The 23,043-nt window shown below is 37.5% G+C and overlaps 1 protein-coding gene across 2 annotated transcripts in view; it reads left to right on the forward strand.

Annotated features, from left to right (window-relative positions):
• The window catches only part of cdin1 (CDAN1 interacting nuclease 1), a 116,216-nt gene that overhangs the window by 50,420 nt on the left and 42,753 nt on the right, over positions 1-23,043 (forward strand). The window contains exons 7-11 of one of the 2 annotated variants that reach the window (XM_059520940.1): positions 10,697-10,779; positions 11,185-11,234; positions 12,803-12,870; positions 15,717-15,782; positions 16,103-16,208. In XM_059520940.1, the coding sequence (XP_059376923.1) occupies positions 10,697-10,779; positions 11,185-11,234; positions 12,803-12,870; positions 15,717-15,782; positions 16,103-16,208 (373 nt within the window). The remainder of the gene's footprint in view (positions 1-10,696; positions 10,780-11,184; positions 11,235-12,802; positions 12,871-15,716; positions 15,783-16,102; positions 16,209-23,043) is intronic. The other variant, XM_059520941.1, reaches the window with a different exon arrangement.

Consider the following 23,043-nt stretch of genomic DNA (forward strand, 5'->3'; position numbering starts at 1 on the left):
TATTGTAATATTATGTATATGACCTTCCATGTCATACTTAGTTTGAGCTGCAAGAGCTGAAAGTAAACTATGAATAAACACTGATAAACTTGATGCGTTTTTTTGTAGCAGGTCATGTATCTCAAACACACCCCATATGAGAATAATCAGCTATACAGTTTACAACATCAATGTAATATTACAGCTTACAGCCTTACGTATTGTAACTTCACACTGTATTTTTATTATGAGAGTGATTTCAGGCATCAGTGCACGCTTTCAAAGCCATAGTTTCACTTTAACTCCCTGGTGTGTGAGACACTGTAAAAAAAAAAAAATAATAATAATATACACACACACACATATATATTAGAAATCTAAAAACAGCATTGTGGTTACCATATATTTACTTTAAAAAATACAGTAGCAACATTTTAGGTTTCACAGATCTTAAATGTACAGTAAAATTAAAAAAAAAAATATGACAAACTGATGTAATGTTAATGTCAACCTACTGAAGTACTAAAATCTATTTTGTGAATTTATCATACACACAATAAAAACACAGGTCTTAAAGAGAAAGACACATGAGTTCATCACAAGTAGCTTCCCTCAAGTTAAGCTAAATACTAACTAGAAGATGCAGAGTGTAATACAAATGCAAAATACCATCACAGTAACACACGACTCCATGCAGTAAACATTCAATTAACAACATAAGATGAAACCTAAAACCCTAATGCAAATAGTAACTGATCAGAAAAAAAACAAAAACAACTAAGAACAAGCAGTAATTTCAGTGAAAAAAAAAAAATCAAATGTGAGCTTTCTGTGCAAGAGGATTCAAGGCTAGTTTTTGGTAACACTTTATTTTGATAGTGCACTTTAGACATTCTACGAACTATAAGTAACTTTGCTACTGTAACTCTCAGAGTAGACTGTTAGGTTTAGGGTTAGTGGAATAAGTTTATACTTGCAAAGATTCTTATAGTCAGTATGTTGTGGACCATTCAAAATAAAGTATTCTAATATAGATATTAATAAAGTAAAAAAGTAAAAAAGATATTTAAACAGACAGTCTAATAATACTCTAATGACTCCTAGTTGACACGTAGTTGTAAAGTTACTTACTGTTAGTAGAATGTTTAAAGTGCACCATCAGTGTTAACAAGTTTATTTATTTTTGGTTATTTTGATTATTTAGGTACAACCCGAATTCCGGAAAAGTTGGGACGTTTTTTAAATTTTAATAAAATGAAAACTAAAAGACTTTCAAATCACATGAGCCAATATTTTATTCACAATAGAACATAGATAACATAGCAAATGTTTAAACTGAGAAAGTTTACAATTTTATGCACAAAATGAGCTCATTTCAATTTTGATTTCTGCTACAGGTCTCAAAATAGTTGGGACGGGGCATGTTTACCATGGTGTAGCATCTCCTTTTCTTTTCAAAACAGTTTGAAGACGTCTGGGCATTGAGGCTATGAGTTGCTGGAGTTTTGCTGTTGGAATTTGGTCCCATTCTTGCCTTATATAGATTTCCAGCTGCTGAAGAGTTTGTGGTCGTCTTTGACGTATTTTTCGTTTAATGATGCGCCAAATGTTCTCTATAGGTGAAAGATCTGGACTGCAGGCAGGCCAGGTTAGCACCCGGACTCTTCTACGACGAAGCCATGCTGTTGTTATAGCTGCAGTATGTGGTTTTGCATTGTCCTGCTGAAATAAACAAGGCCTTCCCTGAAATAGACGTTGTTTGGAGGGAAGCATATGTTCCTCTAAAACCTTTATATACCTTTCAGCATTCACAGAGCCTTCCAAAACATGCAAGCTGCCCATACCGTATGCACTTATGCACCCCCATACCATCAGAGATGCTGGCTTTTGAACTGAACGCTGATAACATGCTGGAAGGTCTCCCTCCTCTTTAGCCCGGAGGACACGGCGTCCGTGATTTCCAACAAGAATGTCAAATTTGGACTCGTCTGACCATAAAACACTATTCCACTTTGAAATAGTCCATTTTAAATGAGCCTTGGCCCACAGGACACGACGGCGCTTCTGGACCATGTTCACATATGGCTTCCTTTTTGCATGATAGAGCTTTAGTTAGCATCTGCTGATGGCACGGCGGATTGTGTTTACCGACAGTGGTTTCTGAAAGTATTCCTGGGCCCATTTAGTAATGTCATTGACACAATCATGCCGATGAGTGATGCAGTGTCGTCTGAGAGCCCGAAGACCACGGGCATCCAATAAAGGTCTCCGGCCTTGTCCCTTACGCACAGAGATTTCTCCAGTTTCTCTGAATCTTTTGATGATGTTATGCACTGTAGATGATGAGATTTGCAAAGCCTTTGCAATTTGACGTTGAGGAACATCGTTTTTAAAGTTTTCCACAATTTTTTTACGCAGTCTTTCACAGATTGGAGAGCCTCTGCCCATCTTTACTTCTGAGAGACTCTGCTTCTCTAAGACAAAGCTTTTATAGCTAATCATGTTACAGACCTGATATCAATTAACTTAATTAATCACTAGATGTTCTCCCAGCTGAATCTTTTCAAAACTGCTTGCTTTTTTAGCCATTTGTTGCCCCCGTGCCAACTTTTTTGAGACCTGTAGCAGGCATTAAATTTTAAATGAGCTAATTAAGTGGATAAAAGTGTAAAATTTCTCAGTTTAAATATTTGCTACGTTATCTATGTTCTATTGTGAATAAAATATTGGCTCATGTGTTTTGAAATTCCTTTAGTTTTCATTTTATTAAAATTTAAAAAACGTCCCAACTTTTCTGGAATTCGGGTTGTATATTGGTTATCACTTTTTTTAATTAGAATAATAACCCTACAGTGTATATAGTAAGGAAGCTTACAGTTAAACATTTAACGTATTTGCTGCAGCATTTTTAGTCTTTTACCAATTACAATAATTAAGGTGTCCAAATTTTTTTTTGTCCTTAACCAGTTAGAAAAGATCATGGTTTCTTTTGAGTGCTTGAAGTAATCGTGCCCATCCCTGCTACAGAGGCAGATCTCGGTGAAGGTAAGTGCATTGAGCGGATGAATCTGGCCTTTGAATACTGAGATATTCCAAATACTGAGCACCGCTGCTCCTGTTTTCTCCATGTGAGAGGAGGGGTTTTAAAGAAGTAAATATGAAAATCAAACGAGGGCTTTAGGCAGCCACAGAGATTTGCAGAGCTGTCCTCTGGCGTCTAACAGCCTCATCCATCACGACCCGCAAGTAGTCAGTTCCTCTAGTATCTGTAAATGTTTTTAGATATTAGCCAATTTATATGCTCCCATATTCATCATGGAAAATCAGCTTTAGCAGGGGCGCATTATCAGCCAGCGCCTCTCTCGCGCATCATGAAGTTTGATGTACGACGGCGTTCACGAGGCACTGAGGAGGAGGGGGCATCTTGATTATAACCATAAGAAGAAGGGTTTTTAATTAATAAACAAACTCCGGAGCTCATCAGTGTCAGGGGCGATAACGATTGTCATCCCTTATTTTTTACGACGACCGACCCTCGACAAGCGCTGCCTTCTAATGAGCTTCTGTCCGCTTTTTCGGAGTCTGATAATGGCGAACTGAGATTGCACCACTTTCCTCCACCCCATTCTTCATTTCATCAGAGGTTGTTAAAGGGGGCTGTGTTTTTAGTAAACAGTGCTTCCCTGCTCCTGAACAACTCCCGCTGGAGGGCGTCTTTCCTCTTTAAAATTTCCCTCCTTCAGATAAGGACACCTCGGTCGGAATTTATGTCGATATGGGACAATTACATTAAATCTGCGTTGTTTACAGTGTCGTGCGGAGGTGTCTTTAATAAATGCACGACGTGTGCTCATCTTCGGCTCTGTTGTTATTTACTGCACCATTCGCTCGCTGCGTATCTGCCGCTGCAAATGGCATTACAGACCGTGATGAATGAGCGTTAGAGTAAACTCATTTTAAAAGCGCCCTGATTTATCAGCTCTCTGGCCTCCATTTTCATCAGGTCAGTGCTTGGCTGAAACCTCACAATGTCAGCCGCAAGGTCACCCTCTTTTTACGACTCTTCTTAACCCCATCGCTCAGAAAAGGCCCTGCTATGGCCATTTGAGGCAGGTGGTGTTGTGTGATGTGTGAAATGCGATGGTGGTCAACCTCCAATTACGAGTGCTGGTAAGACAAGGCCTTTAATGGCTGCTGCTTGCCTTCGGGGAGCTCTATTACACACTGCTGTTTTGCAGGACCAGCATCAAATCTATAAAAGTACCATTAAGAAGAAAAAATCAATCAAAATGCCATTAAAGTGGAATAAGTTGCCAATATTGCTGATGTGGTTGCGGCTTCTTTGATTTTCCCTCAGATTATTAGGCGCAGCGGCGTAGTGACTTTGTTAAGGGAAACCACTGTTGTTGGGGAGTAATATGTCTCCCGGCTTCATAAAGTTTGCGGCCTCATATTTCCCGCTTTATTGATTATCCATTATCATTTGTCACGACGTGTCCTAACTCAAGGGGAAATATAGCTCTCTTTCCATTGCTGAGCGGAGCGCCCGAGCAGTGTATGGATCTGCGTGTGAAGGCAGTAATCTCTGAGAAAAATGAGCAGAAAAACAAGGCGCCTGCTGGAGGACTGCTGACTTGGCTTTGTTCTCTCTTCCTCATGTCCTCGTTCAGCAGGAGGATGAAAAAGATAACTGTGAGCATTTGTTCTTCTCCAGCAGGAATTTGATGTCATGACCGAGAGAGAAAGATACCTCTGAGATGCAACCAGTGAGGGAGGATTGTACGTTTCTGTTGACAGGAGTCTGTAACGAAAGCCTAAAGAGCTCGAGTCTTAAGGTCTTCGAACTGAGTCCGAAGTTTTCGTATGTGTTTTTTCGTATTCGTCATCCTAAAAATGTCACACACAGAAACTTTGCACCCTGAGTACGATGTGTATTAATCAATCCGTTGCGGGAAAATAATGCAAAACGGTACTAAATGGAGTCTTCAAGCAGTGACGATGAAGTTCTCTTGCTTTATAACACTAAAACCGCCAGGGGGCGCTGTATACCTAAAACTGCCTGCGGGTTAATTTTTACTTACGCACATGGATACTGTTTTTGTATGGCTAAAGAACATATTATTTCACTGTATTATTCCACTGGCTTCAATAAGAAGTGTCTAGAGCAGGGGTTGGCAACCTTTTCGGCATGACGTGCCATTTTAAATTTTTCTGGTAAACCACTGTGCCAACACCCCTTTTTAATGCATTTTACAGATACACATTTTTTAATTATATAATAAAAAAAATAGGCCTATTTGATTTTCATGCAAAAAGTTTCTGCGGATTTTTTCCATACATTTTTTTTTTTTTTACTTTTAAGAAGTTTCTTGAATAACAGATATACGGTGTGACCGTGTGTGTGTGTGTGTGTGTGTGTGTGACAAAACCAATGCATTTTAACTGTTCAGCTTAATCACAGTTCTAGATTTTGTGCTGCTTTAATTGATAAACTTATCAGTACTATCATGTGACTTATTAATCGATACTGAAATCACTACATTATATTTCTCAGCGAAGAAGGGGTAAAATCAAAGGTTTTTTTAGTACAAATATTATATTAAATGATTTGCAGCTTCATCTTTCCTCGCTCTCTTTAATGTTAAACTGACACTTTGTGCTCCTTCTGTGAACAGTGAACCCTGCCTACTTTGATTTGATTGGCCATCTCAGTCATTTTGACACTGACGAGCGCTGTTAGACCGCTGCGGTGTATGATCTGAAGCATCTAGTATGTGCAGCGGTCACGCGTGCATCCATAGACTAGAGCAAGTTAATTTTCAAACTTCAGTAGCATTAATAGCTCCCAGCAGGCTGTGTGACTATGAGAAGTTATTACCTCAAAATGTACGTTAGTATGCAGTTTGCCCTATTGCTTTCGTGCCAGCGATTATCCCGAGCCGTAGGTTGCCGACCCCTGGTCTAAAGTCATGAAATGATTGTCTAGTCATCAACTATTTTTTTGTCTTGTTTTATGTTCAAGGTTTTTTTTTTTATGCAGGCCACTAATCACTTTTCTTAAATCCAATTTTATTTATGACAGTCAAAAGTTTCGGAGGCATTGTGTAAATGTGATTTGACACAAAGTGAGGTGGTGTTTATTTTTCAACTTGCAAAATATTCTGACTCTCTGTGCAATGGCCTTTAAGGTTGGAGGCTTGATCTTGTGGTCTCTATCTCAAGAAAGTATGTCTATACTACTACTACTACTACTACTGTGTATTACTATACAGCTACTACAGAAAACAGCAAATGTGTCCAACACAGGTTCTTTATTGGCATCTATGGTAACAAAAAAGGGTTCTTGAGATGGGATGAAGTGTTTGGGGAACCGGTTTTGTTTTCTTTTTAAACACTTTTAACAGTAAAGTGTTGATGGTTCTGTGCAAAACATTTAACGTTCTGTGAAAACACTTTATTTTTAAGAGTGTGTAGTGAAAGATTATTGATATAGTCAGGAGACATAGCCAATTTTAAATGGCTCTCATTGGAGTAAGATGCCTTTTAGAAACATGCTAACCAGCCAAACTTTGACCACTCTCAAATCAAGAATATGCCCCTGGTCTTGGTCTGGGTTTATCGTCTCCTAAGTCTGGTTCCCAGGGTTGCAGTGACTTCAGACTGCAGTGGCTGCAGAACTAGTGCGCACAGTTTTTTAAACGAATGTGCCAACATGTCTGTGTAAATTTATTAGTATAGGCACCCTCATTTTGTAACCAGGTGTGTTGATCTAAACCTTTAAGGGGTCTAGTCTTGTTCTTACCTTCTTACGTTGGAGATTTAGAGGTCAGACAATAATAACAGAAGTCATTTACACACAGAAGTCTTAAAGCTACAATTGCAGGGCTTGAAAATCAAAATGATGACTGTTTATGGCACACAAACTTTGACTTGTGTAATAGTTCACTCATTTATTTCTCATCACTATCTATTTGAGCTTATCTACGAGGCCTCATATTTCTCATCATGCGCTGCCTATGTCGCTCTCATATAGATATATCAGAATGACACACAATGATTCAATCCATTAAATATAAATTTGTTTAAAAATGATGGATTTTGTGTTGGAGTAATAGGGAATCAATTAGAGCTGAAACAACGAATCGATTTAATCGATTAAAATCGATTATTAAAATAGTTGTCAACTAATTTAGTCATCGATTCGTTGCTAAATAACTTATCTGCCATAAGCGGCTTATTTCGTGCATATTTCAAATCTGCGGTGACCAAAGTGTGGCAGTAATGAGCCACCGGAGGATTTACTCAGCCAGTACAACAGGAGAAGTAGCGAATAGCCAATAGCTGGCCTTGTTTTATGTCACGTGCTTCCCGAGCAGCGTCTCTGCAGCCATAGACATCATATGCTGTCTATGTCTGCAGCATTCAGCGTGATGTGGGAGTACTTTATTTTGAGCCTTCAAAAAAGAAGATTAACCTGTAAACTCTGCACTACTGAACTGTTTAAGGGGTCGTTCACCTATCGCTTCTTTTGCAGTATGCGCGCTCATAATGGAAGAGACGCGGTCGCGACGCACCCGTTTTTCCAGGTGCGTCCGCACCGCATCGAGTTAAAAACATTTAAACTTTTCAGAATGCGGCAAGCGCACCGCGGGTCATGTGACAAGAAATAAATAATCAGCTTCATCCTTTCCCGTAACAACGTTAAAAGCTCAGTCAAGATGAAAGGAACAGCTGATCATAGCTGTATATGGATTTCCATTTTGAAATAAATTTAGTAGCAGAGCTACTGCAAGCGATTTTTAGAGCTGCAAATCCATTTATCCTTTGCTGAAATTTCCGCGTCTTCAAGGAGAGAGCACGTCATGGTTGCTTAGCAAAGGCAGACGCCTCAGGGGCGCTTCTGTGCGAGCGCTTGGGAAAGGAGGAGAAAGTGGCGCGCCTAGCGTTTTCCACGCGTTTTTAGGAGCGATTTGTGAACGGCCCCTAAGCCTTTTATTTGTGCAGATTCTCCAGTACAATGTTGTTTGCAAATGTTTAGTTGTAAAAGCTGATAACATTGCTTTTTAACAGTTAACATTTAAAGCTTTACAAACATGTTCTGTGATCAGTTTGTCGTTTACCAGTTCATAATTCAGTCGTGCAGCCTAATTATGACTGAATGAGAGAGGTAAGCTGTTTCCCAGTAAATAATAAAATACAACCACTGCAATCTTATTCTGTTTTATCCTTATTCTTCGTGAAAATATGTTCTGAAAGATTCCTTAATAAGCTTTGTTCGGGATGTTAAACTACTTTAGGAGCTGTAAGGACTGCCATGGTGAAAACATTATTTGAAATCTCCTTGTGAAATTTGCTAGAGTATGGGTCAGTGTTCTGATTGCAGAAGAGTTCTACAAAAGAATTACTAACACAATAAAACAACTCCAGGTATATTTTTGATGAGGATATGACAATGCAAAATGGTTAAAATCTCTTTAAAATCTATGCTGAATGATAAAGACCCTTTATTAATAATTTACTTGGGGGAAAAAATGGAAAAAACTAAAATATAAGTACATAAACCGATTAATCGATTAATCGTAAAAATAATCGACAGATTAATCGATTATCAAAATAATTGTTAGTTGCAGCCCTAGAATCAATTCAAGGGCTCTTGGGCTGATTTATAATGTTAGTGCAGCATGATTGGAGTGAGACATTCATATTATTCATCCAAAGCTCTGTATGCTCGTAGCACAGAAATCCTGCAGGTGTTGGAGATGCGTCTTCATCAGTACCTGCTGCATCTGAACCCAGGCTTTACATCTGGAAATGTCTAATGCATGCAGTGTAAAAAATAAATAGTTGAGAAAACTTGAAAAAAACTTGGGAAAAAAAATTAGGCAGTCTGATGCAGTAAGACTTTGTAGTTCTTCTCAGTAAGGATACTTTGTTTAGCCAATGTAAATGTGTTTATGCAAATGCTGATGGTCTTATTTTGCTAATAGAACATTTCTCATCAAAATAACTGAAACAGCAATGTCATTATGTAATAATTATTTTAAAAATTTTTTCTTGCAAAAAAAAAAAATGAATGTATAAAAAGTCACCACATTATCGATTTTAAGTTTATGAGTGACAAACCTTAATAGATCACTTGGTCTAATATGTAGACAACATTGCGTTTGTTTGTAAAACAACTTGCTAGACTATATCATCCAGAAAATGGGCGTTCAATTGAATTCAAGTTTATTTTTATACCACCATTTACAGTAGAAATCATTGCAAAGCTGAAGCTTGTGTAATTCCTAGTTATGCAGAAACAGAGAAACAAAAAGAGAAATAATTAGCATAGCTGCAATTCCAACCAAGTAAAAATGATTTGTTCAACCCAAGCTAAAGAATAATAATTTGCATTTGATCAGATATAACTATAGTACAAGGTTATGAGATGCATTATTCGAATGCTTGGCGAAAGAGATGTGTTTTTAATCTAGATTTAAACAGAGAGAGTGTGTCTGAACCCCGAACATTATCAGGAAGGCTATTCCAGAGTTTGGGAGCCAGATGTGAAAAAGCTCTACCTCCTTTAGTGGACTTTGCTATCCTAGGAACTACCAAAAGTCCAGCGTTTTGTGGCCTTAGGGAGCATGATAAAAGACTAGCTTGGTACGCAATAGCTAGAGTAATAGTAATATTTTGCACTTGATACGGAACTTAATAGGTAGCCAGTGCAGAAACTGTAAAATTGGGGCAATATGATCATATTTTTTTGCTGCATTTTGGACTACCTGTAGCTTGTTTATTGACGAAGCAGGACAACCACCTAGAAGTCCATTACAATAGTCCATTCTAGAGGTCATGAATGCATGAACTAGCTTTTCTGCATCAGAAACAGACAACATGATTCGTAGCTTGGCAATGTTTCTAAGATGGAAGGATGCTGTTTTTGTAACATGGGAAATATGATTTTCAAAAGACAAGTTGCTGTCTAATATAACACCCAGATTTCTGACTGTAGAGGAAGTAACAGTACATCCGTCTAGTTGCAAACTGTAATCCAAGAGATTCTGATTAATGCTTTTTGGTAAAATAAGTAATAGCTCTGTCTTATCCAAATTCAGTAGAAGAAAGTTATTTGTCATCCAATCTTTTACATTTTTAACATACTCTGTTAGCTTAGATCATTTAGAGGTTTCATCTGGTCTCGTTTAGATATATAGCTGAGTATCATCAGCATAACAGTGGAAACTAATCCCGTATTTTCTAATAATATTACCAAGGGGCAACATGTATATTAAAAATAGCAGAGAACTTAGGACATATCCTTGTGGCAATACATACTTTACTGGTGATAATTGAGATCAGTGTTCAAGTTATTGAACGTTCTCTTGGCCTCAAGACTAGACACACAGATCTCAAGAACAGTGGCAATCAACAAATGTTAAAAAGATGAGCTCTTTACATAATAGTACAACAAAAACTAAAGTAAATGACAAAAATTATTTATGCTGCATTGCATGCTGTGAACTCAAAGTCTTAACATTTCACCATTATAAATTTTTGTTCAGACAACTGTTTGACTAGTTGGGACAACATTTGGGCAATTTTGTTGATCTGAAGATTCAAGAAAATAAATTTTTTTAGTGTTTGAGACTCAAAAGGTGTCTTAAGGTGGAAAATGTGCAGTTGCATTTTCTCCAGTGTGTGCTTCTGCTCACTCTTCTCTCTCCATCAGCAGCTTCCAGACATGTCCTCAACAACATGCTGCGTGAGCCATATTTAATTCCAGACCTACTGTTAGCGAAGCACGTCGAGCAGGTACCAACACTGAGCAAACATCATCTCATTCTTCCACTAAATGCCATCTACTCTTTACTATGCAAGCAGACTATGATTAATGGCAGTAAAACTCCACAACTATTATTGTAACGGTCTTCTGAAGTTGTGTGATAATTTTGTGCAAGGAACAAACCCATACTTTTTTTGTCTCTTTCATTTTCATGGTTTGGTGTTCTTGTAATATTCTTTATGCTATATATATCTGCAAAAACTCTTTAGTTAGTGGTCACTGAAACACTGGGCGATTCTGTGTTAGTTTCTGAGATGTCTGATTAAACTGCTAATAAGGTGATGTGTGGCGTGCTGCAGTGCATGATGGGTGTTTGTAATGGATGCTGAGGGACCCATCCCCTTCGGACTGTAATATTTATTCCCTCTTTTCAGTGCACAGTAAATGACTGCTGTTATGGACCGTTGGTCGACTGCATCAAACAGTATCCTTCCCATAAAACTTTAAGCCTGAAATTGACGAGGAGCTCTTCACAGGGACAAGAGCTACACCTGACATAAAAGTTACGTTTGAGGAGGAGCTTGTGTGTGTGTGTGTGTGTGTGTGTGTGAGAGATCTATAAGCAGTGCCGTGTTCACTGTCTGTATCATGCCGTCAAACCACCCTCACTTCCTTTGCCTGTGTTTGATTTCCTTACATGTGCAGAATTATATGTTAGTAGATTTTATGTTTCACATTATCATTATAAGAAATATTTACCATTTAGTTAGATTTCAGCACGTTCTATTTAGTAAATCTGACTGAATGAAATATAACATAATATAAACAATGTATATCAATGAAGTCTTTATAACAGTACAGCAGATATAGACATACAATTATATGAAACTGTAAAATGATCAGTGATCTCTCTATATCTCCAGTAATGTGTGTCAGTGAGATGAGATGTAAATGATCCGCACATATAACACAGTGATGGAGAGCTGAAGAAATCAAGGCTCCTCAGAAGATGTGAGATGTTCTGGAGGCTTGTGAAGATCATTCCTCCGCTGAGGAACAGTGAAAGTAAAGCTTCTGGAAACAAACGCTCCTCAAAAGATCCTGAGGATCAGATTTGAGACTCTAAAACATGATTGATGGAGAATCAAGTAAAGCTGAGCTGCTTCAGTCCAGGAAGAGTTCATCTGGAGATATTACTGACCTTATTCTGACCTTTACTGGATCACAATCACTCAAGATCTGAGTCGAGCTGAAGCTGGACGCTTCTACAGTTACACTAGAAGATATCTGACTCTAAACTATCAATCAGAGACAGAAGACCTGCAGGAGATGAGTGTGAAACAGGTTTAACAGCAAAGACTGATCTGCTCATTTAGAGGCCTTAGAAACGTGCATTAAATACAATATATTATCTTTATAGAGTTAAAATGCTCAGTAAGTTTCCTAACAGAGACAGTGAGTTCAGGTTTGTGCTTTTATAAACTCATGCCTCTCTGACTCATCGTGTGTGTGTGTGTGTGTGTGTGTGAGTGAGAGAGAGATGTATGTAGTCGGGGTGAAGGGTCAGAGTGTTTCTCTGTCTGTGGTCACTCATCCCCATCCCTCCACTCTTTCTCTCTTTCTCCATCTCTTTTCATGCGTCAGCAATCATTCACTCTGTACATCTGGATGTGTTCATCAAATCTCCCTTCAGAAGCGCCCCATCAGACCCTGAGCACAGCCTGCATTACGTCCTACAATACAATTTCATCACATTAGTGTTTTGGCTGAATGTGTTCTCTATGCTATTATACTACACCTGGGTACACAGACCCTAGCAGCCCCTCAGAACCTCTGTCCCTGTAATGTTGGGTGTGTGTTGAGTGATGCTACATTCACTCCTGCTATTACTACAAACACACATTCCTCTGCTGTTGCCACAGCAACCCTGCTCAGCTGTCAAAGTGTTTCCATGGAAACCGAGCACAGGTAACACACAGAAAGGGGTTTGTGAAAGTTGACCATCTCTTCAGCTCCATGAGAAAGTGTTTGTCCTTGACTGTATTCCCCCAGTGCCATCGGTCTGGAGCACGAGGACCTGCTGCGAGACAAGCTCAGAGAGACCAACCTGTCCTTCTTAGGTAAGCCTCAGTTTACCCCAGCAATATAAAACAGGTTCATGTTTACAGATTTTTTACAGAATCTATATTTGATTTTTTTTTTTTGTCCATAAATTAATTTAATTTATCAGGTTTAACAGTAACTACAAAAAAAAAAAAAGTATGTTATAATACGTGGTAAATTTTTTTAGAAAAACCATTTTATTTATAATGTAAAACCAAGCAATCATGTAGGCTTATGTTTGTGATTAAAACGGAACACTAACGTTACATTTTCAACGTTACATTTACATTTTACTTTTTCAGTGTTACAGTACTACTGCTTTCCTCCACTTACGCACTCAAAAACACATATCCCAACCAGTTCTGCCCCATATCACCTTCCTGCAAGCATGTAATATCAAATCTTCTTTAAATGAATTATTACACAATAAAATATACTACTACTATTTCTTCCTTACCTTCACTCATCATATTTATATATATGTATATATATATATATATATATATATATATATATATTACATTTCTTCAGACTCTCATATGTTTGTATACACAGTATAATGCATGTGTGTGCATAGAAAATCAATCTCATATAATAAAGTGTATAATATTTAGAGTGATCCCCTCAGGATGAACATCGACTCATGAACAGGAAATGAACTTAAATTTTTCTAATTGTATTGTACTCTCTGCTCACATCGTATACTCTCAGATTTCTTTATAATCTGTGTTTATAGATGGTCATAAATAGGGCTGCATGATAAATCGCGAGCGATTATTTAATGTGCGTCTTGTCATTTAAAGCCGGATCTGTAATCGGTGGTAAATCTCCACACGTGCAAGCTTTCACATGAGGCAGCATTTACTACACAGAGCCATTGTTCGCTTACAAGCTGTGCAAAATATGATCGTCTTTTACTTTCGGACTTGTTTATAATCTGTTTTTATAGATGGTCATAAGGCTTTTTTTTGTTGAACAGCTTTCTTTTTGAGCTCTGACTTTGCCCAATTGTCTTTCAGTGAGGTTATTACTCATATATGACTGGTGATTTTAAAGTTTCAATTATACAATTCATTTAAGTTTAAAGTTATTAAAAAAACATTACTAACCTAATATAAGCTATATTTGTTTTTATGTAAAATAATTTATTCATATATTATTTTCAGACACAAGGAGACCTGTACTCACATAATTAATGTTACACATTTAACGAACACTTACAAGCGCGCACTTTAGCAGAATTGTCATCCGAGCCATTAGTTCAGTAAAATTGAGCATCATCAGCATCCATCAGAATGGACACAGTTGTTATTAAGGGAGAAAAACAAAGAAACGCATACAAACAAGAGTAGACTACTCACAGCAGTGAAGAAAGGAGAGTGCTGGACTTTAGGCCACTCACTTGAAGATGTTCAGCATGTGCGCTATATCCAATAATTTGTGCAAAGAGGAAGCTAAAGCACGCTTTGCAGGACATAGAGGTGCCAATGCAATCGCTTGCATTTTTTTCAGTGGATACACCATCATTTTTACTCATAAAGAGTAATACATCATTCATAACTTTAAAGGATCTACTTTTATATATGTGCACTCACAATATCAACAAAACATTGTGCTTTTATAAAATAAAGAAAACAAAAATGATGCACTTTCTGCCGTCTCTTCTTGAAAAGGAGTGTTTACAAAAATTAACCGAAACTCAGTGAATGCATGCCTCACAAGCATGATAAATATATCTATAGAAAGCTTTAAATGACTACTTAACAAAATAAAACAATTCAATGACAAAACTCTGTCATTATAATCATAATCCATAAAGATGCACTTCTCTCTAATGGCGCGTCTGAATAGATGACGAGTCAGGATCGACAACCTTATCCTTGCGACACCGGCCCAGTGGAAAAAAAGGTTGAGAACCACAGTGTTTTAGGAACACAGCAGCATGTTATTAATATGATGTGTCCTGACGCATATGTGCATGATGTTCCTGGTGTGTTTTTATGTGTTGTGTGTTTCTGGAGCGCCGCGGGGCAGTTAAGACTGCGGTGTGAAATGAACGAGTTCTGGCCCGACTGAGGGCGGTCGGGCTGGTGGGTCATGCAGCCTGATAAATGGATTGGAAATGAGCCCTGCATCAGCTGAGATAGCTCATAAATTCTAATCAAAGGTGATGTACAGAGACGACCCCACACAAAGCCCTCGCCCCTCTCGCCCGACTGACCCACTCGCTGTGATTTAATGGAGAAATCAGGTGTTTCACCAGGACTCAAGGTCACTCCATAACTGATATAATACAGAGACCTCTCACCCTCCATCAGCACAGCAACTGAAGAGACATTTATGCAGCACCAGCAAACACTGCTCTCATCCACCATCTGTGTCTTTACTCTGTTCAGATGACTTTGCTTTAGTTGCACTGACCGAGGGCATCGATGAGCCTTCACTGGATGTATACACAGACACACATATACAGTATACACTCATCAAAATTATAAATGCAACACTTTGGTTTTTGCCCCCATTTTTTATGAGCTGAACTCAAAGATCTAAGACTTTTTCTAAGTACACAAAAGGCCTATTTCTCTCAAATATTGTTCACAAATCTAATATGATTGCTATACGCATCATAATTTAAGGAAATAGGGAATTTATTTATGGGTGAAAATCATGCAGTAATAGGATTGCAGTTTGTGTGAAAGTTCCTTACTTCACGATAATGACAGTCAGACAAAAACATAATTTTCAATTCTTAGGGTCAAAAAGAAGATGGAAAATTGTCTCAGTCATCACTTGCACAAAAATAAACTCTTCTCACATTGTAAAGTAAACCTTTATAAGATCAGGAAATGTGTTTTCCACACAGACGAGAACCAGCTCCGTGCCAAAGGCTATGACAAAACCCCGGACATCATTCTGGAGGTGCCCATCGGTGAGATTCGTCCATCTGCTGCTAACTGCTGTTTATTTACTTGCTGATTAGAAAAAAAAAGACCATTTTAAACCACTAACTTCCTCAGTTCAAAGTGTCAAGCTGTAATCTGGCTGATATCAGTAACTATGTTTAAGTGGACATTTTTTAAGCAAATGTCCTATCAGTTCAGTTTTCCATGAAAATAATCTACCATTTTGCATAAAAACCAAAGCAGACTAAAAATGCAGTGTTTGTGCTGACTCTCTTTTTCTGCTTAAACACTGCTAGTATGTAGTAAACCTGCTCTTGAGATAACAGTGTGTTGTGCTCTTCTGCAGCTGTTGATGGTCATATAGTTCACTGGATTGAGAGCAAAGCTTCATTTGGAGACGACCACAGCCATCACACGTACCTAAATGAGCAGTTCTGGAGCTACTGCAACAGGTCAGACATTAAACAAACTACAACTACAAGATTAAAAGGATTTCAAATATATCTGATTATTTAATCTCACAACAACAGATTTCACAGTCATGTTTTCACCATTCGTTTTTTATTATTTAATTTGGGATGGACTTGGTATTTGTGATTAACCAATATTGATTTTGTTTTTTATGATCAATGCTGATACCAATTATTTGCATGTTTATAGCCGATATGCATAACCGATATTCATTACCGATATTTAAGTCCATAATTTTTCCTCCTTTATCTTTTAAAGGGTCTTTCATGTTAAATTTAATCTTCATATTACAACAAAAACATTTTATTTATAAAAAGCATCAGCAGCAATACTAATATTAAGAATAAACAACATAAATGTAGAATGTTTTCAAATAGAGAAAATAAATAAAGAGCAGGAGTAATTTGAACTTATCTCATAAATCTACTAAAACTGTAGTTTAAAATTGTTTAATAGGATAAAGAGCAGAGAATATTTAACTGGATGATGTTAATTCACTGAATAATATTCTCTGGAATATTGGAATATAGTAAAAAAAAAAAAAGTGCATTTTTCAACTGAATTTTTAATGTTTTTGTCGTCCTAGATTATGAAATGCCTGCTGACAGTGCACTTTATCTATGGATTTACACAGAACTAAAGATATATAAACAATTGATTATTTTAGCCTACGTGACTCCATTTAGACAACAGACATGCGCTCATTCATGGCTTTATATGATTTAATTCAGGCAAAGTTATGTCTTTATTAGGATAGGACTCGAGGGATTATCTTACATGACTCGTTCGTCTTTATTTCTTAGAGCCAAGCTGCATAAACTACACATCAGGCATTTATGTACCACATCTTATTTGTGCATTAATAGCTTTTAAGTTAAATAAAGTTTACTAACCGCAGCAAATCAAGTAAGTATACTTTACTTGTGAAACCGATATCTGATTATGTTAAAATGCTTAAATATTGGGAAAGATATTGGTAAATTGATATATCTGTCGATCTCTAATAAATAAATGTCACTGATCTTAACGTGTTTCAAACACTGGAACTCTTCCTGTGAAAGCATTGTGTTTGTTTGTGAGAGATAGAGCACTTTCTATCATGATACTTTCAGTCAATCATATTTGAGAACTTAATAAAATGTGATGTAAACAGACCTACTGTATTCAGTGGACTAATAGAACCATCTCTAATAGTAGGTCCATGTTTAACCACAAAATGTGACTTATACTCTTTAAGCTCTGGGGGGAAATGAATGGAATGTGGTTCTCTATGACCAAAATCCTTTTGTCTGTTTACGATCCATCATGAGAGTTCACTCTATCCATCTGATCTGATCTGATGTGCTGCGGCTCAGTAGCTCCATTACAGTCATCTGGATCACATTTTCAGCATGATCTTCACGTGTGTGCGTGTTTAGACACGACATGTCACATGATGTCATGTTTTTGTGCTGCCTTGTCAGATAAACTTTGACATGTCAAAAAATAAAAACTGTCAGGCCCTTCAGAGTGCACCTTTCAGAGCTGCTTGTAATTTTTAATTGACATTTACATTTGACATTTGCAGTGCTCTGGGAGCAAAGGATCGCTTGTGTCCACCTTCCCGTCATCTCCTCTCACTCAGCCAATCACGTTACTTCATCTCCTCTGTTTAGATGAGTTTGAGAGAAATATATTGAAAAGGTCAGCGAATTTCCTTTCCAGTGACCTTTGCTGCCATGTTTTCAATTAGTACGGTGCATGAGAGTGACACCACTCCTGATTTGCTTATTTTCAAGCATTTTTTTCTTCTGCACCAAATGGCAGCATTTGCAAGTGCCGTTAATCATTCCTCCTCCTCCTTTAATTGTTGAGAACCAAGGGAAAAACAACACAACTAATTTCCTCTCCAAAACTCGCAGCAGCCGCATTCATCATCCAAACAATATTGTGGCCAAAACACTAACCTCACACTAAACTCTCGTCAGTGGAGTCATGGGTAATGAGGCTTCTCCTATAAAGAGCGAAGCAGAGAGACTGCTCACTGATCTGACGCTCAAGATCCGTCGTCCTCCCCTTCACATCAATCTTCGCTGGCTTTGGCAGGCTCCGTGACGGATGTGTGCATAATTGAGTTATCCATCTACTCGGCTATAAGTTGCATTAAAAATTATTCAGCTGATAGTGAATATTAAGCACATAATAAGGCTTGTGTATGTTTTAGTAGAAGCGGCTGAGGTTAAATGTGTCATGTAATGAAATGCGACTCTGGATTGTCGCTCCTCTTCATGCGAGACTGCTGGGAGCGACGGCGGATGAGAAACACACACATTACACTGTCCTTTCATGAGCTTAAGTTTGAGTTTTATATTAAAGAAATTGTTCACGCAAACATGAACATTCTGTCATCATTTACTCTCGCCCTCAAATTCGTTGTGGCATCAAAGAAGCTACACTATAAAGCTACACTATTATTAATTTCTAAGACCTCTAAATGATCAGATCAGTCTTTGCTGTTAAACATGTTTTCACACTTATCTCCATGTTTTCTGTCGTCTGTTTGATAGTTTAGAGTTGTTTATGCAGTAAAAGCTCTTTTAGTGTAATTGTAGAAATGTTAGCTTCAGCTGCTGCTTCTGGTGTCAGATCTTGTCTGATTGTGATCCAGTAAAGGTCAGAATAAGGTCAGTAATATCTCCAGATGAACTCTTCCTGGACTGAAGCAGCTCAGCTTTACTTGATTCTCCATCAATCATGTTTTAGAGTCTCAAATCTGATCCTCAGGATCTTTTGAGGAGCGTTTGTTTCCAGAAGCTTTACTTTCACTGTTCCTCAGCGGAGGAATGATCTTCACAAGCCTCCAGAACATCTCACATCTTCTGAGGAGCCTTGATTTCTTCAGCTCTCCATCACTGTGTTATATGTGCGGATCATTTACATCTCATCTCACTGACACACATTACTGGAGATATAGAGCACAGACTTATATTTAGATCATTTCATGTCTGTATCTGCTGCACTTCTATAAAGATGTCATTGATTTAGATTGTAAGCAGCAGAATTTCAGTATATAAATTTAAAAATCTACAAATTTTATATTTTTGCTCAGTTGGAGCCTTAAAAAAAATTTCCTCAATGCTCACTATATACGATCCATGAAAGTGTCAAAATGATACAAAACACGTTCAAGTTTTTCAACACTTTGTGTGAAGTAGGATTGGGCCGATAGACAATGGCTGACAGACATCACGATGTTGACCGCCCCCCAAACCTCCTGCAATCCGTTGCATTCCAATTCTGTGTTCGGAAAGGAAATTCAGTGTGCCACAGAACTTAGGGAATAAGTAGCCTACGAGATTGGACGATCAAAAATGTTTACTTTTTCACAATTATATCGTTGTGTAATTCTCAGAGGCCCTCAGATGATGCCAACCCTGAAACAACATACAGAACTACCAAATCTTGCTATACTTTTGATTGCATCATATTAATTGCTGTTAAAGGTACAGGTTGTAGGACCTGCCACTAGAGGGCACACTACCAAAACAATAACAATTGCGTGGTTTTATGGCGATAAGAAGGAGCGTGGAATGATGGGATGTGTTGTCTTCTACCCAACCGCTAACGGCAATCAATCAGATGGAAAGATAAATCATGGATTTAACGGATGAGGTAAAGTTTTATAAATGTTGTGTTTGATGTCATAATTTTATTATATTGAATTAGACCCAAGTAATGGAAGGTTTACAACGAGTAGATTACATACAAAGTCAATGCAAAGACGCGATTAGACGATGGATCAGACGCATCCTCGCGCAGGTCTAGAGACGTGATGCCCCGCGTTTGGCGTGTATCTGCCCCATAATACTAATCTTGTTGATCGTTATAATAGCATACGTTTTCTGTAAAGATACGAATCAAATCAACTCACCTGTCGAGTAAAACACAATCGAGATCGGCATCTCTTTAAAGTTAAAGTTTGTCTAACTAATGTCATTGACAGGCGACTGCACTGCCCCGTGTCACTGTTTAGAATGGGGATTTTCTCATGATTTACAGGTAGTTGAAAACATTAGAGATATTGTTATTAATCAGCTGGACAAAACATATAACACTAGCCTATGTTATATATATACAAAACTAGTGGTTTTTGGATATTTTACTGCAAATATCTTACAAATTGTACCTTTTAATAGTGTTCATCGTCTGTTTAATTACGTCTTTAATCATTTTTTTCCCGTACATTTCTGCCAAATGCATATCAACTGAGTCACCACTGATAAGCTACTACTAAATATTATAGAAACATTAATGTTCTGTTAAGTTGCTTTGCAACTATATGTATCGTAAAAATCTCTATAGAAATAAAATTGAATTGAATTGAAAAATTTAATTAATTATACTGTATATAAACTGCAGGAATCAGGCAGCCGCTACTAATATTCAGGGAATTGAAACCGCTTTCTCTTCTTTATATGTGATACATGTAGAAAACGAGAGCCACGATCGGGTGTCTGCTGAAGACCTGCTCATTTTCTCCTGTTTATTGCGAACATTTCGTCCTCTTCTGTGTGTTCATATATCCACGTGACTCTGACATGAGGAGGAGGAGGAGAAGGATGAAGGCCAGATCATCCATCATTCCTGTCACAGACTCAATTCAGTCCACCTCCTGTCGCCTATTAATATTAAAATCAGCCGCCCTTCCTTACACTTCTTTCTTTCTGTTTCCTTCTGTCTTTATTTCGGATCATATTCTAGAATTTCGATTTAATTAAGTACTTGCCCATCTATTGTCTCGAATAAACAATCCTTAAAATTATTTGTTACTTTGTGATTCTTTAATAATTGCATTTAAATAAATAGGCTAAATCAAATTGAAATCATTTAAATGTCTATAATAACTTGCACCATGCTAATAAAAGGCGCAAATGCATATCTTTGTTTATTTAGATATTTGTCAGTGGTGCACAGTATCTGCAATCAATCGCCATTGTCCTATCTATTCTAAATTGTGGTTCCTCGCAGATTAATGACAAGTATTTGATGTTCTTGATCAGACGCACACATGCACTCGTCTCATGTCTCACATCATACAGCACAATATAGATCTGCTCGTAGAAGCCAAACATCATTGGATGCTTACTGTGAAGTACTGCATTGCAAATGTATTATTACCTTTATCAATTTTTATGTTTTTTCTCTGCAGTTCATTGCAATAATTAAGTAATACCAGCTGAAGTCCAATGGTTTAACATGTTGTTAATGAAGTTATTCCAAATCCGTTCCAGATTTTGTATTAAAATCTGCATCTTAATATGAGAGTTCCATCTTTGCAGATGAAGGTTTCTCTGCGGGGCTCCTGTATCAGAGCTGAGCATGTTAGCGCTCGTAATAGAGGCTGCTAAAGGTTAGATCTGATAAAACGCTGTCAGGACTCCACAAAGATGATGAATGGCCATATAAAGCACAGTATGGCTCATTTCTCTCCTCGGTCAGAGAGGGTTAATACTCTCAGTTTTGTCATATATATTCTGTGGCTTGACCTCTGGGAAATTGTTGACCCGAACATTTGTGTTATATTTTCTTGAAATCTTTTGGAGACATTTTTGATGGCTGGTGGCTTTGACAATCGTTGGCAATAACATTAGACTCCAATAATATTAGGCCCCCAGACTGAATCATTTATTTAATATTTTCAAAGAGCATGCGAGTAAACAGTCTGACATACTTTATACCTTGATCACATCATGTTCATGTATAATTTGAAAGATTTCCTCCATTCTCTTTGAAGAACCAGATTAATAAATGTCTTCCTGGTCAGTTAGATCGGCTGTTTCTAAGGCGGAGCATCAGACCGTTTATTCAAGATTTTAATGTTTTACATGTAAGATTTATACATTTCAATGTTTTTAAATAACAAAAATATTCATTTCAATGTTTTAAATCCGATTGCTTTGACTGTTCTGTTTTGTCTCTGTAAAAAATTGCATGTTTTCTTGCACCGTTCGCTACTGGTTCTGGCCTTTTTTATGATCTGTGTGATGAAGGTGGCCCTTCATCGGTGTTGTTTATTGCTGGTGTTTAGCATGATACCTCTTATATGTCTGGTCCATCCTTTCATTTACAAAATACTGTAAATCATGCTTCTTTACTGTCAAAGTCCTTGTGACAATTTTCAAGTCAAGTCTGCTTTATTGTCAATTCTTCCACATGTACAGTACATACATACAGAGAATCGAAATTGCGTTACTCTCAGACCCCCGATGCACACAGATAACACTAACAGTAGAGCCTAAAAATCTAGATCAAATATAAGAAACATAAGAAATATAAGAATATAAGAAATATAAGAAACAACTATACAATAAGGGAATGTAAAAAATACATAATAAAATGAAAAATAAAGTTAAATAAAGCAGCGCAAGGCACATGGCAGATAGAGTTCAAATCAGTGAAGTGAACAAACAGTGAAGATAAAAGATTTTTAGTGCAAAAAGGAAGCTTATTTATATATTTATATTTTTCTCCTCATTTCAAAGTATTAGCAGAAGCTTCTCTCTCTCTTTCACTTTCCTCAATTCTTCCATATCCTTTTCTTTTTTACATTAACCTTTTTTCAGCAGAATCTTTACCCGAGCTTGTGCTCTTGTGACAGTTTAACCGTAAAGAGCGCTGAAGAAGCAAAGTTGACACGACAGCATGACGTCAGGAAATCTTTCTGGGATTTGCGATCGTTGGCGTATGACATTTAACACCGCAGCACACGCCAGTGCAGCGCGAGACGTCTGACACGCACCTCTGAATGCTAATGCCACATGACAAGATGCTTTCATG

This window comes from Carassius carassius, chromosome 32 (genome assembly GCF_963082965.1).
Source record: "Carassius carassius chromosome 32, fCarCar2.1, whole genome shotgun sequence".
NCBI classification, from domain to species: Eukaryota; Metazoa; Chordata; class Actinopteri; order Cypriniformes; family Cyprinidae; genus Carassius; species Carassius carassius.